We start from the raw sequence: 23,941 nt of genomic DNA, 5'->3' as shown, positions 1-23,941 counted from the left end.
ATCACAAGCTATACCTCCAGCAAGTGATTGTCAGGGTCCCCCTCCTTCGACAGGGAAGGGGTTACTATTCCACAATGTTTGTGGTACCGAAACCGGACGGTTCGGTGAGACCCATTCTGAATTTAAAGTCCTTGAACACTTATATAAAGAAATTCAAGTTCAAAATGGAATCGCTCAGAGCGGTTATTGCAAGCCTGGAAGAGGGGGATTTTATGGTGTCGCTGGACATCAAAGATGCTTACTTGCATGTCCCCATTTACCCACCTCACCAGGAGTACCTCAGATTTGTGGTACAGGACTGTCATTACCAGTTCCAGACGTTGCCGTTTGGCCTGTCCACGGCACCGAGAATATTTACCAAGGTAATGGCCGAAATTATGATACTCCTTCGGCAGAAGGGAGTTATAATTATCCCGTACTTGGACGATCTCCTCATAAAGGCGAGGTCCAGGGAGCAGTTGTTGATCAGCGTAGCACTCTCTCAGGAAGTGTTGCAACAGCACGGCTGGATTCTGAATGTTCCAAAGTCGCAGCTGATTCCTACGACGCGTCTGCTTTTCCTGGGCATGATTCTGGACACAGAACAGAAGAAGGTGTTTCTCCCGGTGGAGAAGGCCCAGGAATTATCATCTCTGGTCAGGGACCTCCTGAAACCAAAACAGGTATCGGTGCATCACTGCACGCGAGTCCTGGGAAAGATGGTGGCTTCATACGAAGCCATTCCCTTCGGCAGGTTCCATGCGAGGATCTTTCAGTGGGATCTGTTGGACAAGTGGTCCGGATCGCATCTTCAGATGCATCGGCTGATTACCCTGTCCCCAAGGGCCAGGGTGTCTCTTCTGTGGTGGCTGCAGAGTGCTCACCTTCTCGGGGGCCGCAGGTTCGGCATACAGGACTGGGTCCTGGTGACCACGGATGCAAGCCTCCGAGGATGGGGGGCAGTCACTCAGGGAAGAAACTTCCAAGGGCTGTGGTCAAGTCTGGAGACTTCTCTACACATAAATATACTGGAATTAACAACATTTACAACGCCCTGAGTCAAGCAGAGCCCCTGCTTCGAAACCGACCAGTGCTGATTCAGTCAGACAACATCACGGCGGTCGCCCATGTAAACCGCCAGGGCGGCACAAGAAGCAGGATGGCAATGGCGGAAGCCACAAAGATTCTTCGATGGGCGGAGAATCACGTGCAAGCACTGTCAGCAGTGTTCATTCCGGGAGTGGACAACTGGGAAGCAGACTTCCTCAGCAGTCACGACCTCCACCCGGGAGAGTGGGGACTTCATCAAGAAGTCTTCCAACTGATTGCAAACCGATGGGAACTGCCACAGGTGGACATGATGGCGTCTCGCCTCAACAAAAAGCTAAAAAGATATTGCGCCAGGTCAAGGGACCCTCAGGCGATAGCTGTGGACGCCCTAGTGACACCGTGGTTGTACCAGTCGGTATATGTGTTTCCTCCTCTTCCTCTCATGCCAAAAGTACTTAGAATAGTAAGAAAGAGAGGAATAAGAACAATACTCATTGTTCTGGACTGGCCAAGAAGGACTTGGTACCCGGAACTGCAAGAAATGCGCACAGAGGACCCATGGCCTCTGCCTCTCAGACAGGACCTGCTGCAACAAGGACCCTGTCTGTTCCAAGACTTACCGCGGCTGCGTTTGACGGCATGGCGGTTGAACGCCGGATCCTAGCGGAAAAAGGCATTCCGGATGAAGTTATTTCTGCGCTGATAAAGGCTAGGAAAGACGTGACAGCAAAGCATTATCACCGTATATGGCGAAAATATGTTGCTTGGTGTGAGGCCAGGAAGGCCCCTACAGAGGAATTCCAACTGGGTCGTTTCCTGCACTTCCTACAGTCAGGGGTGACTATGGGCCTAAAATTGGGGTCCATAAAGGTCCAGATTTCGGCCCTATCCATTTTCTTTCAAAAAGAACTGGCTTCACTGCCTGAGGTTCAGACATTTGTTAAGGGAGTACTGCATATTCAGCCCCCTTTTGTGCCACCAGTGGCACCCTGGGATCTTAACGTTGTGTTGGATTTCCTGAAATCCCACTGGTTTGAGCCACTTAAGACCGTGGAACTGAAGTATATCACGTGGAAAGTGGTCATGCTGTTGGCCTTAGCATCGGCTAGGCGTGTGTCGTAATTGGCGGCTTTATCATGTAAAAGCCCATATCTGATCTTCCATATGGACAGGGCAGAATTGAGGACTCGTCCCCAATTTCTCCCAAAGGTGGTGTCCTCGTTTCATTTGAACCAACCTATTGTGGTGCCTGCGGCTACTCGGGACTTGGAGGACTCCAAGTTGCTGGACGTAGTCAGGGCTTTGAAAATATGTTTCCAGAACGGCTGGAGTCAGGAAGACTGACTCGCTGTTTATCTTGCATGCCCCCAACAAGCTGGGTGCTCCTGCTTCAAAGCAAACTATTGCTCGCTGGATCTGTAACACGATTCAGCAGGCTCATTCTGCGGCTGGATTGCCGCATCCAAAATCAGTAAAAGCCCATTCCACAAGGAAGGTGGGCTCTTCTTGGGCGGCTGCCCGAGGGGTCTCGGCTTTACAGCTTTGCCGAGCGGCTACTTGGTCGGGTTCAAACACATTTGCAAAGTTCTACAAGTTTGATACCCTGCCTGAGGAGGACCTTGTGTTTGCTCATTCGGTGCTGCAGAGTCATCCGCACTCTCCCGCCCGTTTGGGAGCTTTGGTATAATCCCCATGGTCCTTACGGAGTTCCCAGCATCCACTAGGACGTCAGAGAAAATAAGAATTTACTCACCGGTAATTCTATTTCTCGTAGTCCGTAGTGGATGCTGGGCGCCCGTCCCAAGTGCGGACTTTCTGCAATACGTGTATATAGTTATTGCTTAACTAAGGGTTATTGTTATGAGCCATCCGTTGAGTGAGGCTCAGTTGTTGTTCATACTGTTAACTGGGTAAAGGTATCACAAGTTGTACGGTGTGATTGGTGTGGCTGGTATTAGTCTTACCCTGGATTCAAAATTTCCTTTCCTTGTAATGTCAGCTCTTCCGGGCACAGTTTCCCTAACTGAGGTCTGGAGGAGGGGCATAGAGGGAGGAGCCAGTGCACACCAGATAGTACCTAATCTTTTCTTTAGAGTGCCCAGTCTCCTGCGGAGCCCGTCTATTCCCCATGGTCCTTACGGAGTTCCCAGCATCCACTACGGACTACGAGAAATAGAATTACCGGTGAGTAAATTCTTATTTTCTGTCTCTGACATAAAGGTCGGCATGTTTAAGGGAAAGAATCCTGAGGTAACTTTTCCCCCATCTCGCATGCTGATCGCCCTGTTTGATAAAGCTTGGAAAACTCCAGATAAGAAACTGCAGATTCCCAAGAAAATATTATGGCGTAACCTTTCCACCCAGGACAGGTTATGGTGGGAATACTCGCCCACGGTGGACAAGGCATTTACGCGCTTGTCGAAAAAGGGGGGCGCTACCTTCCCCTGATACGGCAGCCTTAAAGAGTCCTGCTGACTGCAGAAAGGAAACTACCTTAAAATCAATTTATACATACGGGTGCCCTACTAAGGCCGGCAGTAGCGTCGGCATGGGGGGGTTGCGCAGTTGCAGCGGGGGCAGATAACTTGTCATCTGACATTGACACCCTAGAAAAAGATACCATTTTGGTGACCTTGGGTCACATTAAAGACGCAGCATAATATATGAGAGAAGCTGCGAGTGATATTGGGCTGTTGGGTTCAAGAGCCAATGCCATGGAGATCTCTGTTAGACGGTCCCTGTGGACCTACCAAGGGACAGGTATGCAGTTTAAAAAAAAAAAAAAAAAGACTCTGCCTTACAAAGGTGAAGTTTTATTTGGGGAGGGCCTCGCGGATCTGGTAACCACAGCGACCGCTGGTAAATCTACTCTTTTGCATTATGTTCCCCCACAGGAAAAGAAAACACGGCAATATCAAATGCAGTCCCTTCGGTCGCATAAGTTCAGAAAGGGTCGGGGCTCTTCCTTCCTCGCCAGAGGTGGAGGTAGAGTGAAAAGAACACCAGCTACGGCTATTTCCCACGGACAAAAGTCCACCCCGTCCTCTACAAAATCCAATACATGACTCGGGGGCTCCGCTGAGGGAGTCCGCGCCGGTGGGGGCACGTCTTCGACTCTTCAGACAAGGGTTCAGTCGGACTTGGATCCTTGGGCGGTAATAATTGTATCCCAGGGATGCAAATTAGAATTCAAAGATGGGCCTCCTCACCGATTTTTCAAATCGGTCTTGCCAGTTTCCTCCTCAGAGAGGAAAACAGTGGCAGCTACCATACAGAAACTGTATCATCAGTATGTGATTATCAAGGTTCCCCTTCTACAGGGGAAGGGGTTTTTATTCAGGGTTTTTTTTGTGGTCCCGAAACCGGATGGCTCGGTCAGACCCATTCTGAATTTAAAATCCCTGAACCTATATCTGAAAAGGTTCAAATTCGAGATGGAATCTCTCCGGGCAGTGATCTCCAGCCTGGAAGGGGAGGTTTTTATGGTGTCACTTGACATAAAGGATGCATACCTTCATGTCCCCATTTATCCTCCTCATCAGGCGTACCTAAGATTCGCTGTACAGGATTATTATTCCCACATCCGACAAGTTAATGGCGGACATGATGGTGCTCCTGCGTAAGCAAGGCGTCACTTTATCCCATACTTGGACGATCTCCTGGTAAAGGCGAGTTCAAGGGGAAAATTATTACAAAGTGTATCTCTCTCACTGAGAATACTACAACAACACGGCGGGATCCTAAATCTACCAACGTCACAGTTGTTTCCAGCAACTCGACTGCAGTTTTTGGACATGATTCTGGACACAGAAAAACAAAAGGTCTTTCTCCCAGAGGAAAAAGCCCAAGTACTCCAGAACATGGTCAGAGCCTACGAGGCCATTCCACACGGACCTTTCGGTGGGATCTTCTAGACAAGTGTTCAGGGTCCCACCGTCCCATACATCGGAGCCCGGTCCCCCCGGGCCAGTCTCTCTCTCTCTCTCTCTCTCTCTCTCTCTCTCTCTCCCCTGTGGTGGCTCCAGAGTGCTCACCTTCTAGAGGGTCGCAGGTTCGGCATTCAAGATTGGGTTCTTGTGACTACGGACGCGAGCCTCCGAGGTTGGGGAGCAGTCACACAGGGAAACAATGTTCAGAAAATATGGTCAGGCCAAGAGGCTTACCTACACATCAATGTGCTGAATTTGAGGGCCATTTGCAACAGCCTCAAACAAGCGGAGAAATTTTTTTCCGCAATCCTGCCTGTTCTGATCCAGTCAGACAACGTCGCGGCAGTGACTCGGGTGAACCGCCAAGGCGGGACAAAAAGCAGAACAGAAATGGCAGAAGCCACCAGGATTCTTCGCGGGGCGAAAAAGCATGTAAGCGCTCTGTCAGAGGTCTTCATTACAGAGGACACCATCTCCATCTAAGAGAGTGGGGACTTTATCAGAAAGTCTTTACAATGGTGAAATGTCGTTGAGGACTTCCTCATATAGACATGAGGGCATCACGCCTTAACAGGAAGATTCGGACGTATTGTTCCAGGTCGAGGGACCCTCAGGCAGCGGCGGTGGACACCCTGGTGACACCGTGGGTGTTCAGTCGGTCTATGTGCTCCCTCCACTTCCTCTCATCTCAAAAATATTGAGAATCATATTACAAACAAGAGTGCAGACGATACTCATTGTTCCAGATTGGCCTCGAAGGGCCTGGTATGCAGATCTTCAGGGACTGCTCCCAGAAGATTCGTGGCCCCTTCCTCACAGGGAGAACCTGCTACTACAGGGGCTGTACGTGTTCCAAAACTTACCGCGGTTACGTTTGACGGCATGGCGGTTGAACACCATATCCTAGCTGAAAAGGGTATTCCTGAGGAGGTCGTTCCTACTCTTATTAAAGCTAGAAACGATGTTACGGCGAAGTACCATCACCGTATCTGGAGAAAATGTGTCTTCGTGTGAAACCAAGGAGGATTTCCAACTAGGACTTTTTCTCCATGTTCTACAGACAGGAGTGGATATGGGCCTAAAGTTAGGGTCAATTAAGGGGCAGATTTCTGACTTATCCATATTCTTTCAGAAGGAATTGACTTCTCTCACAGAAGTCCAGACTTTGGTAAAAAGAGCGTTACACATCCAACCTCTTTTTGTGCCCCCAGTAGCACCATGTGACCTTAACGTGGTGTTGCGTTTCCTTTCTGATTTTTTCCATGCGGATCGAGCAGGGTTGAGGACTCGTCCTCAAGGTCTGCCTAAAGTGGTTTTGTTGTTGCATGTAAACCAACCTATTGTGGTGCCTGGGGCTACGGGTGACTAGGAGAATTCCAGGCCCTTGTTGTAGTCAGGGCCTTAAAGTTTTATTTAGCCAGAATGGCTATGGTTAGGAATACAGATGCACTGTTTGTCCTGTAGGCAGCCAACAAGTTTGTGCTCCTGCTTCTAAGCAGACTATTGCTAGCTGGATCGGTAACACGATTCAGCAGATTAATGTTACGGCTGATTTGCCGGTACCAAATTCAGAAAAGGCCCATTCCACTAGGAAGGTGGGCGCTTCTTGGGCGGATGCCCGAGGCGTCTCGGCATTACAATTGTGCCTAGCAGCTACTTGGTCGGGTTCAAACACTTTTGAAAAATTCTATAAGTTTTATACCCTGGCTGATGAGGACCTCGTGTTTGCTCAGTCGGTGCTGCAGAGTCATCCGCACTCTCCCGCCCGTTCTGGAGCTTTGGTATAAACCCCATGATCCTTACGGAGTCCCCAGCATCCTCTAGGACGTAAGAGAAAATAAGATTTTAAACCTACCGGTAAATCTTTTTCTCCTAGTCCGTAGAGGATGCTGGGCGCCCGTCCCAGTGCGGAAACATTCTGCAAGACTTGTATATAGTTATTGCATACTTAAGGGTTAAGTTACAGTTGAGATCGGCCTATGGCTGATGCTGTTTTTATTTATACTGTTAACTGGTTATTGTATACCACGTTGTACGGTGTGTATGGTATGGGCTGGTGTGCATCTCGCCCTTAGATAACAAAATCCTTTTCCTCGTACTGTCAGTCTCCTCTGGGCACAGTCCTAACTGAAGTCTGGAGGAGGGGCATAGAGGGAGGAGCCAGTGCACACCCATTCTAAAGCTTTACAGTGCCCATATCTCCTGCGGAGCCGTCTATACCCCATGGTCCTTACGGAGGTCCCTGCATCCTCTACGGACTAGGAGAAAAAGATTTACCGGTAGGTTTAAAATCTTATTTTCCGCTGCTCACTCTGCGGGTCTGGCTGCTGTGGTACAGTATCTCTCATTCCTGCCGGCTATCTCAAAGTTGTTGCAATAGCACTCCCCACCCCTTCCCTCCCCTGACGCAGGGAATCGGCGGCAGCAGCAGGGCCAGGCCCCAGATGTTCTGGAACTCCATTCCTGATGACGTCACTTTAGAAAAGACCTTCAGGAACAGAGTTTCCGGAGTGTTCTGGACCCAAAATAGCCCTGTTTCTCCCCAAATATTATATTTGATCATTTATAAAATCGAGCACTTCAACTGATTAATAATGCCAACATCTTGTACCTTTGTTGACTTATGTTTTAGGCTCTATATCCATATTTTTATGTATTTGCCCAATTGTAGCTTTATACGAATGAGTTGGAATGTGCTGTTTGATTTGTGGTGTTTCAACATGATCATCCATAGACTTCAATGGGAAATCTCTCTTATGGTGCCCACACACGGTGCTAGGTGTGATTTGAGCTATACTATGTGTGCTATGTGATTTGTACTTTAGTGGTATGCTATTTGAACTACATGCGATTTGAACTACACCCGAATTTGACTACGCTACAATATGTACTGTATGCAATGTACTTCAGAAATACCTGCCTGCACATACTATTTTGTCTTGTGATATTGACTAGACAGGAGCGTGCATCGCAAGAGACAATACGCAGGGTGTGATTCGAACTAGACGCGATGCTATTTGAACTAAAAAGATAAAATAGCATGCGAGAATCGCACAGTGTGGGCACCATTGGTTATTACATGGAAAATTGTTAGTAACATACATACATACATACATACATACATACATACATACATACATACATTAATATATATATATATATATATATATATATATATATATATATATATATATATAAAAAAAATATTTAAGGAAAACAAACCTCTGTAAAGTTTATTTCTGTCTAACCTCCACATGGGAATGTACTGTAAATGTTAGACATGTCTGTGCCTGTTCTCTCATATTTTGAGCTTTTATAGACCTGGCCACTCTACCCAATGGCGTCCTACACGTCACAGTGACTTATCAAATCCCCTTTCATTAGTTGATACACTGTTATTGTGCTGTAAGGTTATTCTCACACCTACAGTTAGATTGCTGGGACAATTTTGGAAAGAGCTGTATTCTGGGGAAGGAGAAAGCAAACAATGGAACTATGGGGGTAATTCAGAGTTGATCGCAGCAGCAAATTTGTTAGCAGTTGGGCAAAACCATGTGCACTGCAGGGGGGGGGGGGGGGCAGATTATAATATGTGCAAAGAGTTAGATTTGGGTGGGGTGTGTTCAAACTGAAATCTAAATTGCAGTGTAAAAATAAAGCAGCCAGTACTTACCCTGCACAGAAACAAAATAACTCACCCAAATCTATCTCTCTCTGCAAATGTTATATCTGCCACACCTGCAGTGCACATGGTTTTGCCCAACTGCTAACAAATTTGCTGCTGCGATCAACTCTGAATTACTCCCTATATTTTATGATGAGCCCTGCAAGCAGACCTACTAACATCACCTTAGAAATAACTATGCAAGCACATGTGATGCCCCTGCCTCTCCTGTAACGCACAATGCCCCCGCCCCACTCTCCTGTAGAACTTTATTTCTTACCCAACTACATGTAGCACATTTATTTTTGCATCTGCTTATTAAATGTCATTGGATATACAAAAAACATAAATATAAGCACACTTAAAGCAGTAATGCACAGTCATTAACGTGACAAAAAATATTCTAAGTAGCCTTCACCAATGACCGTTTTTGGGTGAAAACGCGGGTGCAGGTGAACGTAGGGAGGGTGGGAAATGCCGTGGCAGCTCCAGTATAGTATAGTGGATTCATAGGAGTAGTAATTTAAAGAGTGATAAATATATATGGAATTGTCTTTTATATTTGTGGTGGGATGACGTTGGTATTCCAAGAGGTAGGATAAAGAACTTGGCAACTATGCATATGACAATTTGAAAGAGTGAAGTTTGTTAACTTGTTACTAGAATGCTAGTATAAGCATTCTCTCTCTTTCTCTCTCTCTTTCTCTCTCTCTCTCTCTCTCATTTGTACCCAGTCCTGATTTGCCAGGCTCTCTCTCAGTTGGGTCACATTTTTTTAACCCTCACCTCCTTCTCATCTTGTGTAATGCCTCTCCTCACCATCTGTTAAATCACACACATACCCACCTCCCTGGCAACACAATCCTTTTCCTCACCCCTCCCCTGTAGCATGTATCCCCTGCACATTACTTTCCTGCACTGTCCTCAGGGCGAGATGGCCAAAAGTCAGCAACTTCTTTATAACATTAGTCATAATATGTGCCATTGACCATGTGAGACTAATCTTTGTAGTAGCATTTCATTCTGGTCTGTCTCACTGTCTGCTCTCACTGATGAATGGCTAGGACTCACTGTGGTTGACCCTCCACAGTGAGAACCGGTGCAATACAGGCCAGGTAAATTTTCAAACAGAAAAGTAGACTGTGTGCTGGGGCACTCATATCCGTGGAGAACAGATAAAGGGAGACCGGGCTGCTACTGGTTTATGGGCGTCCTGGTTTCCCTGTATTTGTTTTGTATCCTGTGGGATGAAGAAAAAAATAAGAATTTACTTACCGATAATTCTATTTCTCATAGTCCGTAGTGGATGCTGGGACTTCCGTAAGGACCATGGGGAATAGCGGCTCCGCAGGAGACTGGGCACAAAAAGTAAAAGCTTTAGACTAGCTGGTGTGCACTGGCTCCTCCCCCTATGACCCTCCTCCAAGCCTCAGTTAGGATACTGTGCCCGGACGAGCGTACATAATAAGGAAGGATTTTGAATCCCGGGTAAGACTCATACCAGCCACACCAATCACACTGTACAACCTGTGATCTGAACCCAGTTAACAGTATGATAAACGTAGGAGCCTCTGAAAAGATGGCTCACAACAATAAACAACCCGATTTTTTTGTAACAATAACTATATACAAGTATTGCAGTCAATCCGCACTTGGGATGGGCGCCCAGCATCCACTACGGACTATGAGAAATAGAATTATCGGTAAGTAAATTCTTATTTTCTCTGACGTCCTAGTGGATGCTGGGACTTCCGTAAGGACCATGGGGATTATACCAAAGCTCCCAAACGGGCGGGAGAGTGCGGATGACTCTGCAGCACCGAATGAGAGAACTCCAGGTCCTCCTCAGCCAGGGTATCGAATTTGTAAAATTTTGCAAACGTGTTTGCCCCTGACCAAGTAGCTGCTCGGCAAAGTTGTAAAGCCGAGACCCCTCGGGCAGCCGCCCAAGATGAGCCCACTTTCCTTGTGGAATGGGCTTTAACAGATTTTGGCTGTGGCAGTCCTGCCACAGAATGTGCAAGCTGAATTGTACTACAAATCCAACGAGCAATCTTCTGCTTAGAAGCAGGAGCACCCAGCTTGTTGGGTGCATACAGGATAAACAGCGAGTCAGATTTTCTGACTCCAGCCGTCCTGGAAACATATATTTTCAGGGCCCTGACTACGTCCAACAACTTGGAGTCCTCCAAGTCCCTAGTAGCCACAGGCACCACAATAGGTTGGTTCATGTGAAACGCTGAAACCACCTTAGGGAGAAATTGAGGACGAGTCCTCAATTCTGCCCTGTCTGAATGAAAAATTAGGTAAGGGCTTTTATATGACAAAGCCGCCAATTCTGAGACACGCCTGGCTGACGCCAGAGCTAACAGCATGACCACCTTCCATGTGAGATATTTTAATTCCACAGTGGTGAGTGGTTCAAACCAATGTGATTTTAGGAACCCTAAAACTACATTGAGATCCCAAGGTGCCACTGGTGGCACAAAAGGAGGCTGTATATGCAGTACCCCCTTGACAAACGTCTGAACTTCAGGCACTGAAGCCAGTTCTTTCTGGAAGAAGATCGACAGGGCCGAAATTTGAACCTTAATGGATCCTAATTTTAGGCCCATAGACAGTCCTGCTTGCAGGAAATGCAGGAAACGACCCAGTTGAAATTCCTCTGTGGGGGCCTTCTTGGCCTCACACCACGCAACATATTTTTGCCAAATGCGGTGATAATGTTTCGCGGTTACATCCTTCCTGGCTTTGATCAGGGTAGGGATGACTTCATCTGGAATGCCTTTTTCCATCAGGATCCGGCGTTCAACCGCCATGCCGTCAAACGCAGCCGCGGTAAGTCTTGGAACAGACAAGGTCCCTGCTGGAGCAGGTCCTTTCTTAGAGGTAGAGGCCACGGGTCCTCCGTGAGCATCTCTTGCAGTTCCGGGTACCAAGTTCTTCTTGGCCAATCCGGAGCCACGAGTATAGTCTTTACTCCTCTCCTTCTTATGATTCTCAGTACTTTTGGTATGAGAGGCAGAGGAGGGAACACATACACCGACTGGTACACCCACGGTGTTACCAGAGCGTCCACCGCTATTGCCTGAGGGTCCCTTGACCTGGCGCAATATCTGTCCAGTTTTTTGTTGAGACGGGACGCCATCATGTCCACCTTTGGTTTTTCCCAACGGTTTACAATCACTTGAAAGACTTCTGGGTGAAGTCCCCACTCCCCCGGGTGGAGGTCGTGTCTGCTGAGGAAGTCTGCTTCCCAGTTGTCCACTCCCGGAATGAACACTGCTGACAGTGCCACCACATGATTTTCCGCCCAGCGAAGAATCCTTGCAGCTTCTGCCATTGCCCTCCTGCTTCTTGTGCCGCCCTGTCTGTTGACGTGGGCGACTGCCGTGATGTTGTCCGATTGGATCAATACCGACTGACCCTGAAGCAGAGGCCTTGCTTGACTTAGGGCATTGTAAATGGCCCTTAGTTCCAGGATATTTATGTGAAGAGACGTTTCCATGCTTGACCACAAGCCCTGGAAATTTCTTCCCTGTGTGACTGCTCCCCAGCCTCTCAGGCTGGCATCGGTGGTCACCAGCATCCAATCCTGAATGCCGAATCTGCGGCCCTCTAGAAGATGAGCACTCCGTAACCACCACAGGAGAGACACCCTTGTCCTTGGAGATAGGGTTATCCGCTGATGCATCTGAAGATGCGATCCGGACCATTTGTCCAGCAGATCCCACTGAAAAGTTCTTGCATGGAATCTTCCGAATGGAATCGCTTCGTAAGAAGCCACCATTTTTCCCAGGACTCTCGTGCATTGATGCACTGACACTTGGCCTGGATTTAGGAGTTTCCTGACTAGCTCGGATAACTCCCTGGCCTTCTCCTCCGGGAGAAACACCTTTTTCTGGACTGTGTCCAGAATCATCCCCAGGAACAGTAGACGTGTTGTTGGAATCAGCTGTGATTTTGGGATATTTAGGATCCACCCGTGCTGACGTAGTACTACCTGAGATAGTGCTACTCCGACCTCTAACTGTTCCCTGGACCTTGCCCTTATCAGGAGATCGTCCAAGTAAGGGATAATTAAGACGCCTTTTCTTCGAAGAAGAATCATCATTTCGGCCATTACCTTGGTAAAGACCCGTGGTGCCGTGGACAATCCAAACGGCAGCGTCTGAAACTGATAATGACAGTTTTGTACCACAAACCTGAGGTACCCTTGGTGAGAAGGGTAGATTGGGGCATGGAGATAAGCATCTTTGATGTCTAGAGATACCATATAGTCCCCTTCTTCCAGGTTCGCTATCACTGCTCTGAGTGACTCCATCTTGAATTTGAACCTTTTTATGTAAGTGTTCAAGGATTTTAGATTTAAAATTGGTCTCACCGAGCCGTCCGGCTTCGGTACCACAAACAGCGTGGAATAATACCCCTTTCCCTGTTGTAGGAGGGGTACCTTGATTATCACCTGCTGGGAATACAGCTTGTGAATAGCTTCCACTACCGCCTCCCTGTCGGAGGGAGACGTTGGTAGAGCAGACTTCAGGAACCGGCGAGGGGGAGACGTCTCGAATTCCAATTTGTACCCCTGTGATACTACCTGCAGGATCCAGGGGTCCACTTGCGAGTGAGCCCACTGCGCGCTAAAATTCTTGAGACGGCCCCCCACCGTGCCTGAGTCCGCTTGTAGAGCCCCAGCGTCATGCTGAAGACTTGGCAGAAGCGGGGGAGGGCTTCTGCTCCTGGGAAGAGGCTGCCTGGTGCAGTCTTTTTCCCCTTCCTCTGCCCCGGGGCAGAAATGAGTGGCCTTTTGCCCGCTTGCCCTTATGGGAACGAAAGGACTGAGTTTGAAAAGACGGTGTCTTTTTCTGCTGAGAGGTGACCTGGGGTAAAAAGGTGGATTTTCCAGCCGTTGCCGTGGCTACCAGGTCCGATAGACCGACCCCAAATAACTCCTCCCCTTTATACGGCAATATTTCCATATGTCGTTTGGAATCCGCATCACCTGACCACTGTCGCGTCCATAACGCTCTTCTGGCAGAAATGGACATCGCACTCACTCTAGATGCCAGGGTGCAAATATCCCTCTGTGCATCTCGCATATATAGTAATGCATCCTTTAAATGCTCTATAGTTAATAATATACTGTCCCTATCCAGGGTATCAATATTTTCAGTCAGGGAATCCGACCAAGCCACTCCTGCGCTGCACATCCAGGCTGAGGCGATTGCTGGTCGCAGTATAACACCAGTATGTGTGTATATACCTTTTAGGATATTTTCCAGCCTTCTATCAGCTGGTTCCTTAAGGGCGGCCGTATCGGGAGACGGTAACGCCACTTGTTTTGATAAGCGTGTGAGCGCCTTATCTACCCTAGGAGGTGTTTCCCAACGTGCCCTAACCTCTGGCGGGAAAGGGTATAGTGCCAATAATTTATTAGAAATCAGCAGTTTTTTATCGGGGGAAAACCACGCTTTATCACACACCTCATTTAATTCATCTGATTCAGGAAAAACTACTGGTAGTTTTTTCACACCCCACATAATACCCTTTTTTGTGGTACTTGTAGTGTCAGAAATATTCAATGCCTCCTTCATTGCCGTGATCATGTAACGTGTGGCCCTACTGGACATTACGTTTGTCTCCTCACCGTCGACACTGGATTCAGTATCCGTGTCTGGGTCTGTGTCGACCATCTGAGGTAACGGGCGTTTTAGCGCCCCTGACGGTGTCTGAGACGCCTGAACAGGTACTAATTGATTTGCCGGCTGTCTCATGTCGTCAACAGTTTTTTGCAAAGTGCTGACACTGTCACGTAATTCTTTAAATACGACCATCCAGTCAGGTGTCGACTCCCTAGGGGGTGACATCACTAACACAGGCAATTGCTCTGCTTCCACATCATTTTCCTCCTCATACATGTCGACACAATCGTACCGACACCCAGCACACACACAGGGAATGCTCTGAAAGAGGACAGGACCCCACGAGCCCTTTGGGGAGACAGAGGGAGAGTTTGCCAGCACAGGAGAGTTTGCCAGCACACACCAGAGCGCTATATATATACAGGGATAACCTTATGTAAGTGTTTCTCCCTTTATAGCTGCTGTTTTATATTAGCTGCCAATAGTGCCCCCCCTCTCTTGTTTTACCCTGATTCTTGTAGCAGGACTGCAGGGGAGAGTCAGGGAGCCGTCCTTCCAGCTGAGCTGTGAAAGAAAATGGCGCTTGTGTGCTGAGGAGAAAGGCTCCGCCCCCTTCACGGCGGCCTTTTCTCCCGCTTTTTTCAGGAAAACTGGCAGGGGTTAAATGCATCCATATAGCCCAGGAGCTATATGTGATGCATTTCTTTAGCCATATAAGGTTTTTATAGTGTTTTATTGCGTCTCAGGGCGCTCCCCCCCAGCGCCCTGCACCCTCAGTGACCGGAGTGTAAAGTGTGCTGAGAGCAATGGCGCACAGCTGCAGTGCTGTGCGCTACCTTATCTGAAGACAGGAACGTCTTCTGCCGCCGATTTCTCCGGACCTCTTCGCTCTTCTGGCTCTGTAAGGGGGCCGGCGGCGCGGCTCCGGGACCCATCCAGGCTGAACCTGTGATCGTCCCTCTGGAGCTAATGTCCAGTAGCCAAGAAGCCCAATCCACTCTGCACGCAGGTGAGTTCGCTTCTTCTCCCCTTAGTCCCACGATGCAGTGAGCCTGTTGCCAGCAGGACTCACTGAAAATAAAAAACCTATTTAAACTTTTACTTCTAAGCAGCTCAGGAGAGCCACCTAGCATGCACCCTTCTCGTTCGGGCACAAAAATCTAACTGAGGCTTGGAGGAGGGTCATAGGGGGAGGAGCCAGTGCACACCAGCTAGTCTAAAGCTTTTACTTTTTGTGCCCAGTCTCCTGCGGAGCCGCTATTCCCCATGGTCCTTACGGAAGTCCCAGCATCCACTAGGACGTCAGAGAAAATGGCATTGCAAGTTTTTAACATCTGTTTTAAATTAATAATTACAATAATTAGATGCCAACTGTGGCACTCTAACTCAACAAGACACCTACAAAAACTGTGACGTAAAGTAGAATGTCAGTGGCGTAAATCTCGGAATCCAAGTGACTTCCTCACATATAATACCACCTACCACTCCAATTGTAATGCCCTGGACACTCAACATTTCCAAAACACATTTCATTATATTCCCGCCAGCCAAGACTACCCTCCAACATGAACCATTCCATTAGGTACAAAATGCTCTGTTCTTGGAATTCTTTTCCAGTTGCAGTTACAGAGGTGGGGCAGCAGCACAGTCCAAAATTCAAATAGGGGAATCACAAAAACAGTCATCGAGTCCTGGCCGGTGATGTTTTGCAGTGTTTGGGGTGGCAGTTGGTGTGGCTCCCTAGTTGAATTTTGGACTGTGCTACAGCCCCACCTCTGTAACAGCCAAGGAAGTCCAGGAACAGAGCATTTTGTACCTAATGGAATGGGTCATGTTGGAGGGTATTGAGTAGTTACCAACCTCTTATCTCCTTAACTGTTGACATTTCAACAATTACCCTACCCCACAAGCTCGCTGCGTGGATGTCATCCTTGACTCTGAACTGTCCCTTTGTTCCATACATTCAGTCTGTCTCTAAAATCATGTTACATGCATCTAATAAATATATCAGAGATACGACATTATCTTACACAAGACACTGCAAAAATGCTAATCCATGCTCTCATTATGCTCTCATTATCTCCCGCATTGATTATTGCAATAGTCTCCTGACTGGCCTTCCTAAGAAAAGACTCTCGCCACTACAATCCATTTTGATTGCAGCTGCAAGGCTAATCTTCCTAGCAAGACGTTCATCGTGTGTTGATCCTCTCTGTCAAACCCCCCCCCCCCTTCCCCCATTGGTTGCCCATATTCTATATAAAATACTTCTTCTCTCATATAAAGCTGTTATTAACCAATCTACAGCAACATATATCTCTTTGCTTATCTCAAAATATCTCCCAACTCGACCTCTCCGCTCTGCACAATATCTGCGTCTCTCATCTGCCCGGATTACTTGCTCCCATTCACAATAGCAGGGCTTTCTGTCGGGCAGCACCTACCCTATGGAATGCCTTCCCACGCATGATGACTCTCCTCTAGCCTCCAAACTTTTTAAGCCTTTCCTGAACATTCACCTCTTCAGGCAATCCTATCAAATTCCTGAACCGCCCACATGACCTTCAGAAACATTCATATCTAATTACATCCCATCGGGACTGTCTTTACAATCTGGTAGGACCGCTATGCTATAGATGGTGCCTACTCTTGTGTATCCTCCTATTTCCCTATGGAGTTTATGCTTGTGCGAAGGGCCTTCCTACCTCTGTCTGTTATTACCCAGTTTGTCTTAGCACTGTTGTTTCAAATTGTAAAGCACAACAGAATATGCTGCGCTATATAAGAAGAAACTAAATAAATAATAAAATAATTGTTAGACAAAGATAGCACAAGATAGCTTATACAGTGAGTGCAGGAGGAAGCACACAGTGACTGCTCTTTTTATACAGACACTGTCTGAGATATTTATCAAACCTACTAAAGAGGGCAAGAAGTTGTCCATAGAAACAAGTTAGACTCTTGCTATTATTTTAAATAACGTACTAGATAAATCATAGCAAGAATCTGATTAGCTGCTACACCTTCTCTTGTCCTCTTTAGAATGTTTGAGAATTCTCCTCCCTGAGAAAAATGGCAACTTGCAGAGTAGCTGAGGAAGCTGTGTACGGTGAGGTTCTCCCTTTCTCATGCTATGTGCACTCTTGGAAGTTCATATTCTGGCAGTTAAAGGGTGGGTAGCTGTTGCAGAAAATAGTTGGATTTAAAATGAAGGTTGCATTTATTAAAAATAATAATAATTATAGTGCCCTTTAAATGGCATCTGAGAATAATGTGCAGTGTAAAATATTAATGATTGTTCAATGCAACCGTTCTTCCAGCTTACTTCACCAGCATGGGTAACCCACACCTGGAGGCTGTGGAGAAGACCGTTCAGGCCATGCAGCTGGACAGAGACCAAGATGTGCGATTCTTTTCTGCAGCAGAGCCAAAGCGACACCTAAGCAACACCCCCCTTGAGCAATCTGTCGACTGATTACATAACAACTTGTGTGTAAGGAGTTGAAATCCTTCCAATGGGTCTGCCAATCCTCCTTTGTAAAATATCGCTGACCTCTTCTCTAACCACCACCTCAAAAAGAAAAGCAGAAAAAAATCCAAACTTTTACTGGCATGAAGCATATTTTATCCCATTTTATTTATATATATATATATATATATATATATATATATATATATATATATTTAAAATTGCTTTATTTAAAAACAGAAATGCAATCAAATGCATGCAGTTGCAGTGATGTCTGAGCACTTGTCTCAGTGACACATATTTTAACCCCATCCATTATAAATCTAGTCCACGAACCAAGGGCTTTACATGTGATTGCAGAACACAAAAAGCCAATGTTCCTGTGTTTGTGTATATAACTGTATAAGATGGAAAGCTGTACACTATCTACTTCTGTAATATGTTTTTGAATATATTTTATATATTTTTTTAACAAAAAAAGAAAAACAAAAAACCTGTGGTTGCGTAACTATAGGGGGAGGAGGGATATATGATTTATTGTGAAATTTTGTTAACAAAATGTAAAACATGGGTCATACAGGCTGGAGTGCCCGCTCTGACAGAGATGGGGGATTACTGTACAAATATCAAATTGAATGCCATGTAACATTCCAATCTGTATTTATTTTTCAACGCTGTTTTATTATTTATCTCCTTGACAGTGGAGTTACAGTAACTTGTAAGGCCAGCAAACATCAAGATAAGGAAAATTTTTAAAATCCAAAAGCCATTTCAGTATATTAGATGTTTTGTAATGGTCTTCATTTTACTCTGGAGAAATCATTTCGATTATACGTCTTGAATATTCGGATATCTAATCAGATAAACAAAGTGTGATTTATTTTTTTTAATTAGGTTTCACACAGGGAATATATATGAAAAGTTTAAAAGCAAAACTAGTATTCTCTTTCGGAACTACCAATTTACTGTTCGCTTTCATTTTCTAAAGTGCACTACAAAATAGTTAGAATGTTATTTGATGCTATGGGGAAGACCAGAGTTTTCCTGTACACTAGGTATCAGAAATGTTTCAGATATTGCATTTTAAAGGAGTTACTCCATTTTCTTCCCTATTTTGCAGCAAAACTCTCCCACTTACCAATCCTGTACAATAAAAGGCTAACGCCTAGATGGCGCCTGACAGAGCAAATCAAGTGTTCCTTCATTTGGCCACGCACAGCCGCTGGCGCTGACATTACCGTTATGTTGTTTTGTCATTTTGATTGGCTGGTAACTAGTCTAGTATAATTATGTGGGTCCTTTCCCCTGGAAATCCCACTATTACAGCACCTTCCTATCCCTTCTCCAGAATGGAGACTTCTAAAAGTGAATGTGTGCAAGTTGTTAAGATACTGATAATTGAGTCATTTCAGACAGTCTCTACAACCTGCATAAGTCCTGCTCATTTGTATATTCTTCTGAAAGTATTACATCTTCCTAATGGGTGAATTACCTAGCCAAGTGTAATTGTATTTGGGAAGGGACTGTAGTAAAGCTAGGCAATAGCTTAGGGCATAAAGACTTAAAGAGGCTCCTAAATCACTGATATGATGTGATATAATGGTACGCTTTCTGTGGTGGTGTTTTTTTTGTTTTGTTTTTTTTACAAGGCACCTCATACTGAGTGCCGGCCACTAACCTGGAGGAGCTGCAACTGGAAGAGGGTTTTTGACATAGGGGCAAGGGCCGTGCAGGTACTGCTACAGGTTCTGCTTGTTTGGGTGGGGGTTGCTGTAAAATATAATTAGCTCAGAGTTATCTACAGTTCATCTATCCCAATCTCATCATAATAAGCACAACATCGAGCTATTGCTTTCGCTTGTAGGAGTTATTCAATAAGATACCCTAAAATGGACATATGTGTATGTGTGTATGTATATATATATATATATATATATATATATATATATATATATATTTTATTGTACAGAATTCTAATAATACATGGCACAGCAATAGGGTGTGGGTAGGGATTCTAATCCTGGTTTTAAAATCCTAGAATTTGTGATTACCAGGACCGACTCTTGAGATCCCAGGTTGTTATTAAAGGGAAAATATTAGGTAGTACTCTATTATGAAAGTATGTAAACTCCCCAGGCTTCTCAGTTACTAGGCAGTAGCTATTTACATTTACTTGCATAATCAGATTATATATAAAGGTAAATGGTTTTAAAATGATTTTTGCAAAGCTTTATTTGAAATAAGGATTTTTGTTTACATGTTTTGCAATGGACAAGCAGCATGTATTGAAAGTAGTCACAGTGTCATTCGGGGATAAATCAAGGTTTATGCTTAATATCTGACTTTGTAAGGGAAGTATCTTTTGAATATTCAACTTTACATTTATGTCCTATCTGCTGTAAATAGATTGTCCCAGCAAAATATACACAGAAAGTTGCTATGTCTCCATGACGCACACAAAAATCCACTGAATACAGTATTATTCCACACAGCTATGGGGTGATGCAATTACATTATTAGTTAGCTGATATTTTACATGTATAAGCATGTGTGTGTTAAAAACTTTAGCCATGCCAATATCGTATAAGAATCTTTGTGTTTTCTGGACAGCGCTAGTTGAAATGTTAAAAACGCTCTTGCTTTACTTTTACATGCATACGGTTGCACAAATTCTGATACAGATCTCAAGTGGTGCTGTTTTTTGTTAAAGGCATGACCACGTGGGAATGCACAACCGTTGTCAATGCAAAAAATTTCACATAAATTGCAAAATTCCACAATGACTGCGTACCAATTTTCACATGATAGCAATGTAACACTTTTAGAAACTAGAAGAGTAGTGGTAGATGCATGGCACAAGCTTCCAGCAAATCGAGTTGAAAAAAATATTCATATATTTTTACATTCCTACTTTGGAGGCCAATTATTTCATACCTGATTACAATTGGTGTGATGCAAAAGCAGTGGTTTATTTCCCCTTCATAATACATCTTGTTAAAGAGGGCAACTGTTGTCTTGCAAGTATAGTTGCTCTCTTAGAGAACATCCTCACCATGTTCCACCACTAGGAAGTATAAAGGGGGTCATTCCAAGTTGATAGCTCGCCAGCAACTTTTTTTTGCAGCGCAGCGATCAGATAATCGCCGCCTATGGGGGGAGTGTATTTTAGCTTTGTAAGTGTGCGAACACTTTTGCAGCCGACGGCACAAAAAAGTTTTTTGCAGTTTGAGTAGCTCTGGACTTACTCAGCCACTGCGATCACTTCAGTCTTTTTGGTCCCGGAATTGACGTCAGACACCCGCCCTGTAAACTCTTGGACACGCCTGCGTTTTTCCAAACACACCCAGAAAACGGTCAGTTGACACCCACAAACGCCCTCCTAAAGTCAATCACCTTGCAATCGGCTGTGTGAATGGATTCTTCGTTAAATCCATCGCCCAGCACCGATCCTCTTTGTACCCGTACGACGCGCCTACACAATGTGGTGCATGCGCAGTTTGCCGAGATTTAACCTGATTGCAGCGCTGCAAAAAGTTGCTAGCGAACGATCAACTCGGAATGACCCCCAAAGTCCTGAGAAATGTACCAGTTTTCCCATTTCTTAAATTGGCCCACTACAACATCCTTTTTATTACATGACATAATAGCAGATGTACACAACAAGTGTGTGGCAAGACTGAGCTATAGCTTTCTCAGGGATCATGGGGATGATAGAACAGTAATGAGGCAGCATAATTGTCCCAGGTGTCACTATATGGTATAACGTTGCAAAGTCTTGTTTTTATCCATTTCGTTGCAGTGTATCTTCAGTCTATTAATATACTGCGTTTACATACAGCATTGTACTTCACAGTTGTGTTTGGACAATTGCATTTTCCTTTGCACTAATTTCAATGTATATACACCCACAACTTAAATTTGTTCCAATTGTCATATTTTTGTGCAAACAGCAGTACACACTAACTGAAGTGCAAGGGGAAAACACAATGCAAGAAGATCATGGAAACTTGCCAGTCTTTTGCTATAGATTGGTTCTTGTTTTGTCTCCTTTTAGCCATTTTGTAAGGTGAAACATTTTTAACCTTGAACCTTAGTAGTTTATCCTTGTGGCTCATGCAAGTGATGTAACTTGTTCTTGCCTGCACTGCAGGTCGACAACTTTACACAGTGCTTCTTAACGGCTAGTTAATTAATATGCCAGAAAATAATTTGAAGTGATGTTAAGTAACTCCTAGGAGCACACATTTATAATGTCAAAAGATATGAAGACATGTTATGGAAAAGTTGGAAATGGCACATAGCATATGCTTTAAAACTAGTGATGAGCGGATTCGGTTTTACTCGGTTTTACTCGGTTCTCAAAACCGAATCTTATTGGCTATCCAAACCACGTGACATCAGTGAGCCAATAAGATTCGGTTTTGAGAACCGAGTAAAACCGAGTAAAACCGAATCCGCTCATCACTATTTAAAATGTGTTTATAAGTATGAAATGGATTACAGAACACTTTTGCTATCCCATGTTAAATATGTCTTGTTTTAACACTCTTAATAATGGGCCGTTTTCTGACTTGTAGTAATATTTTAGTGCTGCATTTAAGTTTCTAAGGCCCATACACACTGGGCGATTTTGAGCTGAAAGCAGCTCACTTTTGGTGTGTTGAGCTGCTTTCAGCTCAGAGCCGCCCAGTGTGTATGCACAAGCGATGCGCGCTCCCGCTTCATTGCTGGCGGCCGCCGTTCATCTACTATTATTACCAGTAGATGAAAAGCGGGGTGAGCTGCTTTCCATAGCGTCCTGCTATTGAAAGCCGTTCACCCCTGCTGACATCGCTGGGCAGAGAGGAAAAGCACTCAGTGTGTATGCACCTTAAGTAAGTTATCACCACACAAAATGAAAGTCTGTAGTAAATCTCCCACAGATGGGAATTATACTGTCATCTGTATGTCACTGGCCTCCTCCATTCATAGATCTAGGACCTGTATGTTTTTGTTTATTCTTAATATTTTCACTGTATTTTATATTTTTAAATGGGGGAGGGGAGGGTTGTTTCATGATCATTTCTTATATTTACAATACAAAAGTTAGCAAATCGGCAGCTACCAGTTGAAAACTGTGTTGTAATATCAGTAGTGCACTTTCTATGGAACAGAATCACCTCAGTCATTGTTAAGGTACAAATTGTTCAGTGTTGAATATTTTAACACTCCTGTAGAGCGTCTTATTTTCAATGCATCTTTTACGTATTATAAAGTCAGCACTTAACTTCATTTCCATGGATTGGAAACAGACTGTTCCAGCAGCCATATCAGCTGCTCATTTATGATGGACACTTCAAGTGATCTGCACCCTACCTTAACAGCAGTGTATTATACATAGTGTTCTGGAAACCAGTTTCTATTAATCTCAATAAAACTAGATTTCTATTTATGAAATGTATGTTGTGGTTTTTGTTATACTCCTAAAAGTTCTTACTTGCAGAAATGAAATGATGTAGCTATGAGTATGAGTCCACTAGGTGTCCTCACTGCATCATAGTGATATGCTCACTGACGAGGCATTCCCAATCTTGGTTCCTTATTTAATGTTTGGGATTGGGTTTTGTTTTTTTTGGGGGGAGGGGGTTATATTAAAGGGAATGCATATTTGTTTTATACTTTTTAAATGTTTGGAATATGTATTACAAGAATAAAATGGTAAACCTACTTTGTATAAAACTATATTGTTACATTTTCAACCCACATTATTTTATCACTTTAATGTTTGCACTATTTCGCTTTCATCCCATTTGGGGGACGTTACTAACCTTGAGGATGTTCTAAAGCAGGTCCTATGGGAGTGAATGTACAAAAACTGTTTGCAAAATATCTGTCCAGAAGCCGGTGCTGGAGTAGGGAATAAATATATATAATAAAATGAACTGCTGATAAAAAAAATGATGCCATCCTGTTGAAATCCGATGATGTTTTATATGAACTCTGACCTCTACCATCACAGGAAATAGTGAGGGGTGGTGACGAAAAAAAAGGTAGAGCAGTGAGGGAGAGAAGAGAGATGGAGAGAAAGAGAGAGTAGAGACAGAAAGCAATAAAATCCAGGCATCACTGGATATTGCAACCATTATCAAGAAAATATGTTTTTACTATAGAATCCCCTCCTCTACCCTTCAAACCACCGATGATTACTTTTCTTTTTTAATACAGAATC

General features: G+C 44.8%; 1 protein-coding gene across 2 annotated transcripts in view; it reads left to right on the top strand.

Moving 5' to 3' along the window:
* LOC135055455 (serine/threonine-protein phosphatase 4 regulatory subunit 1-like) overlaps positions 1 to 23,941 on the top strand; it is a 253,562-nt gene that overhangs the window by 228,711 nt on the left and 910 nt on the right. Inside the window, exon 20 of one of the 2 annotated variants that reach the window (XM_063959563.1) lies at positions 17,585 to 23,169. The exons of the other annotated variant lie outside the window; for it this stretch is intronic. Coding sequence (XP_063815633.1) covers positions 17,585 to 17,739 — 155 coding nt within the window. The 3' untranslated portion in view covers positions 17,740 to 23,169. Of the gene's footprint in view, positions 1 to 17,584; positions 23,170 to 23,941 lie in introns of those variants that run through there. 2 annotated transcript variants of the gene reach the window in all.

Source organism: Pseudophryne corroboree, chromosome 3 (genome assembly GCF_028390025.1).
Source record: "Pseudophryne corroboree isolate aPseCor3 chromosome 3, aPseCor3.hap2, whole genome shotgun sequence".
NCBI lineage: Eukaryota > Metazoa > Chordata > Amphibia > Anura > Myobatrachidae > Pseudophryne > Pseudophryne corroboree.
This window is presented reverse-complemented; position numbering and strand designations above follow the sequence as displayed.